At 50.2% G+C, this 12,705-nt stretch overlaps 1 protein-coding gene across 4 annotated transcripts in view; it reads left to right on the plus strand.

Annotated features, from left to right (window-relative positions):
* The window catches only part of Osbp2 (oxysterol binding protein 2), a 182,865-nt gene that overhangs the window by 150,909 nt on the left and 19,251 nt on the right, over positions 1-12,705 (plus strand). For all 4 annotated transcript variants that reach the window (XM_026408931.2, XM_026408930.2, XM_026408932.2 and 1 more), the window contains one exon: positions 300-556. In XM_026408931.2, coding sequence (XP_026264716.1) covers positions 300-556 — 257 coding nt within the window. The remainder of the gene's footprint in view (positions 1-299; positions 557-12,705) is intronic.

The raw sequence follows: 12,705 nt of genomic DNA on the forward strand, positions 1-12,705 counted from the left end.
AACAATCTCTACCTCTCCACCCAGCCTTGGCCACCGGCCACAACTTAAGAGAGCTGGTGCCCTGCATGTAGGCACCTGCAGACTACCCTCTCCAAAACCAAGTCTAAGCTCTTCCATTGACTCAGGTAGGCCTGGATTGGCTGGGTCAGGGTTGAGCAGGTCCTTCACCCTGGCTAGGAGCAGCTTTGGGCATCATCTAGGGAAACAATGATTTTGAATGGGGTGCTTCCTACTTTGCCTTCCTTGGTTCTTGGGCCATGTTGATTGGTGACAATCAGCAATTCTGTTTCCCTTCACAGATGACTCTGGAGACGACGACGAAGAGACTGCCTCCCCAGCAGATAAGAGTGAGTTACAACACACCCTTAAGAACCTCTCCCTGAAGTTAGATGACCTCAGCACGTGCAATGACCTCATTGCCAAGCATGGTGCCGCACTACAGCGCTCCTTGAATGAACTAGATAATCTCAGAATTCCATCTGAGAGCGGTGAGAAGCTGAAGGTCGTGAATGAGCGGGCCACCCTCTTCCGCATCACTTCAAATGCTATGATCAACGTGAGTTCCCACCCCCACCACCATCTGGACATAAGTGAGGGGACCCTCAAAAGCAAGGGGCTCCCTGTTAGCAACACTGTGGCCTCTAATTGTGTGACCAGAGGTGCTTAACAGACCAAGACTCTGTTTCCTAGGGCTCTAAGTCATTTTCAGAAGCCAGCACCTCCCATACTCTCCAGTCATTGTTGTTCTCTGTCATCTCCTTTACTCAGTCATTGCTGGGTGAGGACATTCTTTTTAATTGCCTGGTGGAAACCACAGTTGACTGTGGAATCTGTTTGAGGCTTACAGGTGTTTTGGGCATGTGTGAGGAAGGTCAGGGCCCCAAGTTGAGAAGCTGACCAGTGGCCAAACATAATAGGGATGTGGCTGCCATGACGACCATCATAGCTGCTCCTGCTCTTGCCTTGGGTACAACCCACAGATATAGTGGGATCAGGATCCACATAAGCATGGGGAAAGGAGACAGGTATGTGTGGTGGGTGGGGAGGTTCTGTTAGCTAAAAGAACTTTGGAGCTAAGCCTACCAGGGAGTCATGCCAACCTGATAGACAAACCAAGTAACCATAGTCTATAAACTAAGAGGTACAGCTATGGCTGTTGGTTACCCTCCCTGGGTTCTGGGAGCTTGGAGGGTCAGTCTGTGGTTACAGGAATTAATATTTGACTGTGCTTCTGGGTCCTTCTTCTTTCTGCCTGGTGAGTGTTGCCCAGGTATGTTAGTGAATTTTGTATTGCTGTGACCAAAATACCTGACAAGAACAACTTAGAAAAGGCAAAGTTTATTTGGGGCTTACAGTTTTAGAGGTCTCAGTCAGGAGACAGCTGAGTCCATTGCTTTGGACTCAAGGTGAGGCAGCACATCATGGCCAAAGGGCAATATGGAGGAGCACTGCTCCATTCATGGCAGCCAGGAAGCTAAGAGAGAAGGGGGAAGGGATCCAAGCCACAAGATGAATTCTTCCAAGGCACAGCCACAGTAATCCGCCTCCTCCAGCCATGCCCTACCAGCCCACAGTTACCTTCCAGTTAGCTCACTCAAAATTGGATGGACTGATTAAGCTACGGCTCTCACAATCCAATCATTTCACCTTTGAATATTCCTGCATTAACACGGAGCTCTACCAGGCCTCTACCACCCAGACTTGGGTCTGTTGGGTATGGTGGCACACACCTGTAATTCCAACTACTTGGGAGGCTGAGGCAGGGAGATCACAAGTTTGAATACAACCTTAGAGACTTAGGGAGATCATGTCTCAAAATTAAAAAGAAAATACCAAGAGGTGGGGATGTGGCTCAGTGGTAAAGCACCCTTGAGTTAAATTCCCAGTTAAAAAAAAAAAAAAAGGACAGCCTCCTGGAGAGGCACATTCAGGCACATCTGGGCCAGAAGTCCCATGGGGTGGCATGCTGGGAACAAGGTAGTCAGGCAGGGGAGGAGTATAGAAATGGAGGCCATACAGAGTGGGTACTAGAGGTCCATGAAACATGGCTCAGAAAGGCCATGGGCTGGCTGAAGACAATGGTCAACACCAGTGTCCAGGTAAGCGCCAGCTGAGCGAGGAGTTGGTACCATGCCCCAGGCCTAACAGGAAACCCAAAGGCAGGGTGGGCAGATGGAGGCTGGAGCCCACTGCAGGCCAAGCCTAATACCTGAGCATTTGAGATCCAGGCCTGTTGGCAGCATGATTGTGGGGCAGAAGGGCCTCCCGCCACCCACACATGTCCAGACATGCTCAAGCCTGGAGCCTGGGTTTAACATTGGGAATCCCTACCTGGTGCCTGAGGCTGAGCAAGGAGTGCCTTTCTCCCATACCACTGGGAATCTCAGCCCACAGATGTATGTACCTTTGTCCTTCCCCAGGTCCCCAGATCCCACAGTGCTCAGACTGCAGTCCATATTAGTGTATAAAGAATCCAGAAGAGGCTGGATTGGGCTGTGTGGCCACCCTGCATGTCGCCCCATTCTGCTTTCATTTTCCTCCACCTACCTTCTTGGGTCACCATCCTCCTTACAACTCACAGATTTTGTGGGCCCAGGTCCCTGTACTTGTATCAGTGACACACCCAGATGTTGTTCATTTAATGACACAATGCTGCAATCATGCTCTCCTGTCCATCTGGAAGCCAGTGTCCGCCTGATGCTTCCCTGGCTTGGCTTCCCTGGTACTGCCTTCCACCCAAGACTGAGGCCACTTGGCCTTGAAGAAGCAGGTTTGGCTTCTCCAAGATAATGAGCCTCACAGCTGGTTCTAGTCTAGCACCTCTTTTATCAGGCATCAGAGGCTCATCTGTGTTTACAAAGCCATAAAACAGCTCACAGTCTAAGTGTATAATGAATTGTTTTATGGGAAGCACAGCCCCCTGGGATTGCTTATGAGGCCTCTTTCCAGCACCAGCTCCAGGGAAATGTGTGATAGACAATTGTGGCCTTAAGGGTCAGGAGCTACACCCTGGGCTGGGGTCTGTAGATTGGCTGGTATGAGCCTGACCCAAGGGCCTCTCAATCCCATGCAGAGGGTAGGAGTAAGGGCTGCCACAATAGGCTGTACTTGTAGCCCTTGCTGGACCAGAGGCCCAAGTTTCTCCTGGGGTCCCTTCCTGACTGCCATCCCTCACCTGGCAGAAACCAGACCAATTCTGAGAGAGCTTTTATATGGCTCCATCAGTTGTCCAAACCCCTACTGTGTGCCAAGGGACCATGCAGGCAAGTGTGCCTGAGGGTCACCACATGGGTCACCCCTGGCCAGCCTTGGCTTCCATGTCTTTTACAAGAAAGGGGTTGGACCAGATTCTGTAACCAAGACAACCATACATCTTCTACCCCCAATTCCCCATGGAGCCTGTTGAGGCTTCAACCTCTTGCTACTTCCAAGAGCCTCACCAGTACCACTTGTATTCTTAGTGCTGGAGTGAAAACTGAGTCTCAGAGAAGTCACCTGAAATGCCCAGTGTTGCCAAACCAGGATGCAAACCCAAGTTAGTGTGGCCCACTGCAGGAATGATGGCCCCTGAGGGCTTCAGAGGCCCCCTCCTGCTGTGGTTGCACTCTGACACCAGGATATGGAAGTGAGGGCCTCATGTCTGCCCAGGGTGGGATCCCAATCTCGGGATCTCTGAGTCCCTCATGTATCTTTTACCTTTGAGCTGCCATGTGGCCTCTGATCACCATGGCTGAGTCCCCACCAGGACCCATCCTGGAAGACTGGGGACCCAGAGATGGAAGCCATCCCAGATACCCCCAGAAGGTACAAATTGCTATCTCCCAATCCCTCCAGATATCACTGCCAGATGTGGAGGTCCCACTCCCCACCTCCTGACTGTGCTGTGAAAGGAAGCTTCCCAGAAGTCCACACCTGAATTTGGGGATTCTATTCCCACTGGCCCCTTGGATAGGAAAGACCCAGCTCCTGGATGCTGTATTTCAGCCCTGGTGAGTGGCTCCACATTTTCAACCTTATAGGTTCTGACCGAGTCTGGGTCATGATGGAGCAGAGGGTGAGGGCCAGCCATGCAGATGTACCCCACAGAGAAGTGATCCTGCAGAGGCCCCACAGCCAGGAGCCTCCTATTCAGATGGGCCTGCATTTTATCCTCACTCTTCCCCAAGATGGCAAAGACTGCCATTATTCAGCCTCTGGAGAAAAGTCAGGGCAGCGGGGGGACAATTTAAAACTCCTTTAAATTTGGGAAAGAGCTTCAATATCATAAGCCTTTCAGCCACAAGCTCCCAGTGGAGCTGGGGGACATGGCCTCCTGATAATCCCTGAGTATCCAGGCTCCATGATAGTTGTGCAGGCCCCTGCCACATTCCACAGCCCTCTGAGGAGCAGGGCAGCATCCTCGCCTCTCATCCAGTATGGCTTCTTCCCTGTGTGTTTGAGGAGGGAAGGTTTATAGACTAGGGATACAGTGACACTGCAGTGCTTCACCTCTCCATGCCTTTGCCATTGCTGTACCGTCCCTCTTACTATGTAGTGAAGTGCTGTACGCCTTATGCAGCTGAAGAAGTCCGTCTGATGGGCATTTAACCCAGATCTTAGAAACTATTTACTGAATCCTTCCCAAGCCTGTGCCAGGAAGGGACTCAGCAGTGAACAGACAGCGTGCTGCCCACCCCCAGAGCTCCAAGTCCAGCAGATGTCCTAGTGATGTTCTATCCCATATATGTTTAGTGGTGCATCCTTCAAAAGGAATGTTGACCTAGGGCCAGCAGCTTCCCTGGTTACTTGAAAGCCAAGTATGGATGGGGTCTGGGAAAGTGCTAGGACTACAGCCCCATGAGAAAGTAACCCTTAAATGCCAGTCATGTACACCTCTATACCCTGAGAGCCAGGGCAAGCCATGGTTAGGCCTGCAGAGGGCAGAGGTGGTAGCCATAGATCAAGGCCTGGAAGGAGAAAAGTGGGCTCAGGGTCACAGCTACTAAGGATGTCCCGCTACAGCCTATAGGGAAATAAACTCATATCTCCTCTTGACTGGGGGCAAGAAGTCCTGCACCCCCAGCTCAACATCACCTACTACCCCCATCTGCAGCTCTGTGGTGTCTCATGGGCCTTTCTACCACAGTGTCTTGACTTGTCCTCCCACAAGAAAAGGACAGACACAGTCCCCTTTGCAGTTCCAATAGCCTCATAGCCTCCATGCTTGGCACAGGGCTTAGAATATGGAAGCCTCAGCAAATGAGAGAAGGGGTCAGGGAGGGATTATGAAAGAACACAGGAACAAATGAATGAATTGCTTAGTGTCTGGCAGAATTTTCTCATGGGCAATTGTTTGCTTGCTTGCTTGATTGATTGATTTTTGGACTGACAAAAGCCAGTCCAGCAGATCCTTGCTTGAATTACTGTCTTTGGTAACTGGAAATTAGCCTACAATTTAAGAGAAATCTTACAGCACTGTTAAATGACTTGGGTTTTTAGAAAGAACCTTGAATCCCAATGTGCAGTGTTCTAGGTGCTCTGTCCACCTAGTATGGGATGCACTCCCCATGTTCCAAACCTGTGAACCAGGGCACACCTCATGGTGTAACACTGGGTCTATCTCTTGGTTTAAGGTGGAGAATGATTGCATTAGTACACGTAGCAAGCTCATGCTTTGGGTTTTATTTTAGGTAAAGTAGAGAAAAGAAACTCTCATCCAGGCTTGGTGGCGCACGCCTATAATCCCAGCAGCTCAGGAGGCTGAGGCAGAAAGATTGCGAGTTCAAAGCCAGCCTCAGCAAAAGTGAGGTGCTAAGCAACTCAGTGAGACCCTGCCTCTAAATCAAATACAAAATAGGGCTGGGGATGTGGCTTAGTGGTCAAGTGCCTCAAGTTCAATCTCCAGGACCAAAAAAAAAAAAAGAAGAAGAAGAAGAAAGAAAAAGGAACTCTCCAAGCTTTTTCTATTGTTACTATTTTTTTTTTTTGAGGGGGAGGGTGGTATTGTTTGTTGGTTGGTTGGTCCTGTGAATTGAATCCAGGGATGCTTTACCACGAACTACATCCCCAGCCTTTGTATATCTTAAAATTTTTATTTGTGTATTCTTTTTGAGACAGGGTCTCACTCAATTGCCCAGGCTTGTCTAGAACTTATGATCTTCCTACTTTAGCTTCCTGAGTCACTGGGATTACAGGCATGTGCCACCATGCCTGGTCAGGCTTATTCTTTTTTCCTGTAAATTTATCTTTGTGATAAAGCAAATGCCTTGTTTGAAGGACAGGTCTGTGGAATGGTGGTGATGTGATAAGAGACTCCCAAGTCTCCTGCTTATGATTTTATGCCTCACAACAGCCATATGAAGTTGGTGTCATTATAGCTTTGTTGTTGTCATCATTATCTGCATTATCCAGGTGCCTCCACAAGGCCTAGAATGGTCATTTGGTCTGGGGCTTGCAGGCTGGCTATTGCATGAGCCAGTGGCCTCTGTGTCTGGGTCATCTCCACTGCTGGCCAAGGGGAGGATCTTTATGGAAGGACTGGAACACACCACCAGTATCCCAGGCCCAGCACACCTGGAGTTGGCTGAGTTGGGCCCCATTGCTCTTGCCCAGAGCAGAAGAGCCCCATTGTATTGTGAGGTCTTTCTGGAGGACAGTCTGCCCTAGGACAAGGTGGATACTCCCTTCCCAGGCTAGGGGTGGGGACAAGTTCTGTCTGTAGGTCTGGGTGGAGATGCCTGGATGGGAAGTACTGCCACACAGACACATTTTCTCACCCACAGAGCCCTCAGAACCTTCTTATGCCACCCACTTACACCTGCTCTTCCTCTTCCTCCTCTCGGCTCCAGCCAAGAGAGGGCAGTCATGGTTCCCACTAGAAGGCACTGAGCAATAGGTGGCAGGTGATGGTGGTTATCTATCCCTGAAGCACTGAGCCCCTTGTGGGGCTGACAGCTGGACTCTGTCTTTGCAGTATCAGCTCCTCCAGGTCTCCACAGGTAGGACCCAAGCAAGGCAGATTACTCCTGACACGCATCCCCCATCTGAGCTTGGAGAGGCTCCTTGTGATTGGTGACTCTTGAAGAGGCCCCTCTGACAACCCAACCTGCCATGGCCCTTAGGAGCCATAATTCAGGTCAGCCCTGCAGGTACCTATGAGCAATTCTGTGGGGAGGAATCTGTGCAGCTGTTGGTGGATACTGAAGTACACAGGAAACCTTCTGCCACCCAGGCAGTTTCTCTTCTAGACACTGGGTACACAGCCCCTGCCCTCATGGGCCCTGCATCCTCATTGGGGAGCTGCAACTATGTAGATGATACAAAATATCATCAGCAGAAAGACCTTCAGAAGAAAGAACCAGTGAGGCAGGATGGGATGGGAGGTCATAGGAAAACACTGACTGGAGGTAAGAGGTGCTTGGGACACAAGGATGCCCACCTGCCTGCACATGGAATGAAGGCTCAGAGTCAGGGGAGGGAAGGTCAGAGGGGACACCAGGCCAGTTGCACAGGACCTGTGTGCCATCACCAAAGTTTTCTGCCTTCTACTCAGAATGGGTGAAATGATCTGAATGGCATTTCAGCAAGACCCGCTGCTTGGAAAATGGGCTGTCGGCAAGGCAAGCGCAGGCCATTGAAGACTCAGAGGCTGGGGAGAGGAGAGCTGCACTGGCAAGAAACAGGCAATGCTGCTCTGAGTTGAAGGCAGGGCTAGCAGAGCTGCGTATGGGTGGAAAGCAAGGCCATCAGGGAAGCCTTCAAGGTGTGGGCCTACACCACTAGAAGAACAGGGTCCCGTGCTCACTGAATCCTTAGCACCCCAACATGGGTTCTAGAGGATGCAGGAGGATTCTTTTCCAGAATAGGTTTTATGTAAGTAGCAAGTGGGCAAAACCAGCCAGAGGACAAGCCCCATAAAACACCAAGGACCATCGAGGTGCCCAAAGTGACAGAAAGCAGGGGTGCAGAGACCAACCCTGCACTCTGGGTCCCTGAGTTTGCTAAGGAAATTAGCATCTCACAAGAAATATGGCTCAGAGCCACAGAAGAGCTGGCTTTGGGGATGGGGGAACCTATGAAATCCTGACAGCAAGGATATGCAAAAACCCATGGAGAAGGGTGCCTGGCACAACCAGGGCACAGATGGACTTGGCTTGAGAGGATAGTCCAGTTGGAGAAAGTTATAAGAGTACAGTGCCAGGCGTTGAGAGGGGACAGTGGGAAAACTGGAAGGCAGAAGCTGGTGAGGACAGGTACGTGGATAGAGGTCAGTAACTTATGGCACTCAAAACTTCATAGAAATAAAGCTGATGTCTAAAGAGCTTACTTATGGGAGTGCCCCAAGGCTTCTCTGAAGCCCCATTTGGTTCATCATGGCCCAGGAGACCACTTGGGGCTCCTTGAGCCAACCCAAGCAGTGGGGAGAGGCCTGGAGCTGCCCCTGATTCTGCCCATGGGACAGGTTTCTGTCCAGATGACCCCTGTTTTGCTTCTGACAGCTTGCTCACTTGGGGCCTGGGGAGATGAGTAAAAATAGATTTCAGAATTGTCTTTGAATAACTTGGCAAACTGGCAGCCAGATGGTGCTGGTTCCTGTGCACAAGAGGTGAACTATTTTGGATATGGCAAGGGCTATTTTAAAGTTTTAATTAAAGTGGAAATCTGCCTCACCAACACCAAGACTGAGTCACATCAAGGAGAACCCATTGGTGTTAGGGAAGGGTTGCAGCCCCAGCTGATGGTCAGGCTGTGCTCAGTGCCATGTGAAGAGCCAACACAGGCAGGTGACCGACCCAACTCTGCCCTCAGAGCTCAGCCTCGATGGGGCCAGGATAATGGTTATACAGAACATGGCAGCTTGGCTGGCCAGAGGAACCCCAAGCTGAGCCCAGAATTCCAGGAGATTCCACTCAAAATCTTGGGTAGCTAAGATGGCCAAGCATTTTCAGTGTGGCAGACTCTGAACCAGAGAGAACCAGCCTGAGTCTCAGCACTGCTCCTTTCTGCTGGACTACGTTTGGGTTTCTTGTGTAAATGATGCCAGCTCACTACTTCTCAATGGGAGGAGAGGCGAGACCTGTTGAGCCCTGGTGTGAATTTTTTGGCCAAGCGGAGGTGACTGGGAAACTGTCTCCCTGCCATGTCCTTCCCAGGGCTGTGAAAGGTGAGGGTCCATGGTAATGATGGCTACATGAAGATCAGCATGTGGGTGGGCAGCCTCAGCCCCAGCACCTCTATAGTGTAACAGGCAGAAAAAAAGATGCCTTCCCAAATTGCTGTTATAATAAGACATCAGATGCCTGGAAGGTCCTGGCCCTGCCACAGGTGGAGACACCCCATTTTTCCTGCCCTCTCCATGCCCAGGATTACCTGCTATGTGTCTTAGTGGCTGGAGATAAAGCCAACCTCACAGCCTAGACCCTCTAGGCATTAAGCCTATCTTATCATATCTATGTGAACCCAATGGTTACCCACCGCAATGTCCACCAGTTCTCTGGTACCTTCCTCATGCCCCCATCTAGGAGGGAAATTAGTGTGGAGGAGACTGTTTCCAAGCAGCCCTATCTGGTTTGACCAGAGAGGGTCCTGGCTTGGTAGTCCAAAGAAATTGAGAGGCTTTCCCAGGCCACACATATGTTAGCCGTCTGACCCCCATGCCTGCTTATCTTTGAGGAGCAGTGAGGTCATTGGCAGGATTAGGATTAGGAACAGCAAAAGCGATTAGAGTTTGTCCTCCTCCTGGGGTACAGCTGGGCAGAGGTTTCCAGGTCAGAGAATCTGTCTCTCCCATGGATACCTATTAAGGTAACCAACAGAAATTTTCCATTGGGCTGGGGATGTGGCTCAAGCGGTAGCGCTCGCCTGGTATGCGTGCAGCCCGGGTTCGATCCTCAGCACCACATACCAACAAAGATGTTGTGTCCGCCGAAAACTAAAAAATAAATATTAAAAAATTCTCTCTCTCTCTCTCTCTCTCTCTCTCTCTCTCTCTCTCTCTCTCTCTCTCCTCTCTCTCTCTAAAAAAAAAATTTAAAAAAAAGAAATTTTCCATAAAATTCACACAGTGTGGTTTCTCCTGAGTGGGCAGCCCTCACAACCTCCTTCATCAGTTTGAGTTTCTCAGAAAGGAGAATTCCTGAAGGGAGAGTCTGGGTGGACAACCAGGGACAGGACTCCCCAGCCTGGAGCCAAGTAGGGTCAGAACTGATGGGGAAGCCCACCTTTTCCGTCTTGGGCTTAGAAGTTCTCACTCTGCACTCGGGTATCTCAATAAGCTCCCCACCATGGCAGAACCACATTATCCAGGGAACCTTGCACCCTGGCCAGCCCCTCTGCATCTCAGAAGCACCCATGTTCTCTGTTGGCCTTTCACCAGGACCCTCTTTGCAACCTTATAGGGTGGTAGGAAGGACCAAGGCCAGGAAACTAGAAACTTGTCTCTACCCTGAAGACAACTGACCCAATTAGTCACATAATCATGGACTGTGTAGACAGAGTCCTGGGATCTAGCCCCTCCATGCCAAGTCCCAGGAGTAGGTTATGGGCCTACTCTAGAGTGGGAAATAAGGCAGCACTCATTCAGGGTCCAGACACTGGTTCTGGCTACCGGCTTGAGTCCATCAGTACCCCTCAAATGATTCAGGGCATGTATAGTTTGGGTAGGGAGTTCTGGGTCAGCAAAAGTCTCTCCTACTAAGAGGTTGGCACAGCTTTCTAGCCCCAGGTATAGCTGTCATAGAACCTCAGTGGAAGTGATCATGTTTAGGTCTTGCCTGGATCAGCCAGGCCTTCTCTGGGCCCTTGGAAGCCTCCCCCTTGCTAGTGCCCAGATGGGCCCCAGGCTTAATCCAGCTTAGCAAACACACAGTCCACAGGGCACTGCCCAGCTCAGCATTCCAGAGCAGCAGGGCCAGGCCAGGAATCTGCTTTCTCTTCACAGTGCAGAGAGGATGGGGCCTGGAGGTGGCCAGCAGCAGCAGAGGAGACCCTGGGAATTGGGGATGGATACCAGGTGCGTGCATTGGGGGTAGAGAGGACATATGGACTTCTTCAGATCACAGGGTAACCAAGGAAGCTCATTTGCTACAAGTACACCCCCCACACCAGTGGCAATGTCAAAAGCCCTGGGTCCACACATGTGAGCCTCTCAATATTAGGACAGAGCAACCTCCATCCTGTCTACTTCATCAGGTGATTGTGACAGTCTGTGATCTGCATGAGCCCAGCCTGGCCACATGTGGCCTAAATGAGGCCTCAACTGTCCAGGGTGTTTGACTTCCTTCTCCCTGTCACATTGCACCACTCAGGTTGTGAGGTAGATAGAGATCATAGATGGTCAGGTATCAGCCAGCATCCTGTTACCCTGAAGGAGGCAACCTCCTCCCACTGAGGTCAGGGCTGGGCCCTATTGCTTAAACAGGGATCCTTGTAAGCAAGCATCTTCCAGGAGCCCAGCTCTGCATCAGAAAGGCCATGAGATCCCATGGGTATTATATCTCTGCCTTCCAGGGGCTCTCAGATAGCAATAAAGATCTAGCTTTACAAAATAAAATAGCAACACTGGTTTCATGCCCTGGGAGACATGCAGGTGAGGCATACAGGGACTCAGACCCTGGCCCTGCAGATACCTCCTTGGGGCCTCAGGCAAGTACCTTGGCCTCACTGAGCCTACATTTCCTCCTTGAGCAAAGCAGGTGCGGGGAGCTGGGAAGGTGAGATCACATCAGAATAACCAGATGTGTTTGAGATCAATAAGGGAAGAGCAAGAAGCACATACATAGTGGGTCACACCTGAGGGCTTGGGGAACAATGGAGCCCAGGAGATGAGCTGGGGAAGAACTGGGGCCAGGTCTGGGAGAGGCTGTCAGCCATTCAGGTCTGTAGGAAACACATTTTCCCTTAAAGAAAAAAAATGATAATTTATTAAGTATGTAAAACCCATAAACAGTGAGGGTAGGAGATGAGGGAAAGTAAGGAACCTAATTCATCCTCGATGTTTGCTCTGTGATCTCATCTTTTTGCTTTTGCTTTTCTTTTTCTTTCTTTCTTTTTTTTTTCTTTTGCAGTACTAAGCTACATCCTTAACCCTTTATTTCTTATTTTGAGACAGGTCTTGCTAAATTACCCAAGCCAGCCTTGAACTTGCAGCCCTCCTGCTTGAGCCTCCCAAGTAGCTTTTGCTTTTGCTTCTAAGAAGCCAAGATAACCCTTGATATGAATCACTAGCCTGAGCCCTCTTTTATACTGTTGTAATGCAGTTCTTTTAAATTTTGTTTTAAATATGAGTTATATGAGAGCAAAGCACCCATCTATATCACTATTCATACAAAAAGAGAGGATCCAAGAGGCTATAGAGGATTGACAGGAAGTGATGGAGTAGACACTAGGGCTGAGGGAGCAAGAGGCCTCCAGAAGGGATACCCACAGACCAGCAAGAACCTGGAAACAATGAAGCATCTTTCTCTTTCAGCTGTAGCAGGGTTCCACACAGACAAGAGGACCTTGTGTGGTCTTTCTCATGTGGAGGTGGCCTGGCTATGTGGATGGAGCCGACTTGAGACTCCATCCTGTTTGCCCCTTCTCCCAGGTCCTCAGGTCTGGAGGCAGGGGATGTGAAGAGAAAACAAAGAATCAGTAAAGTTTCCAAGAACTTCCAGAGGCCTGCCCAGGGAGATGTGGGTACTCCACAAGTGCTCTTCAGTGAATTACTTAAGTACATTCTGTACC

The sequence above is a fragment of the Urocitellus parryii genome, chromosome 3 (assembly GCF_045843805.1).
Source record: "Urocitellus parryii isolate mUroPar1 chromosome 3, mUroPar1.hap1, whole genome shotgun sequence".
Classification (NCBI taxonomy): domain Eukaryota; kingdom Metazoa; phylum Chordata; class Mammalia; order Rodentia; family Sciuridae; genus Urocitellus; species Urocitellus parryii.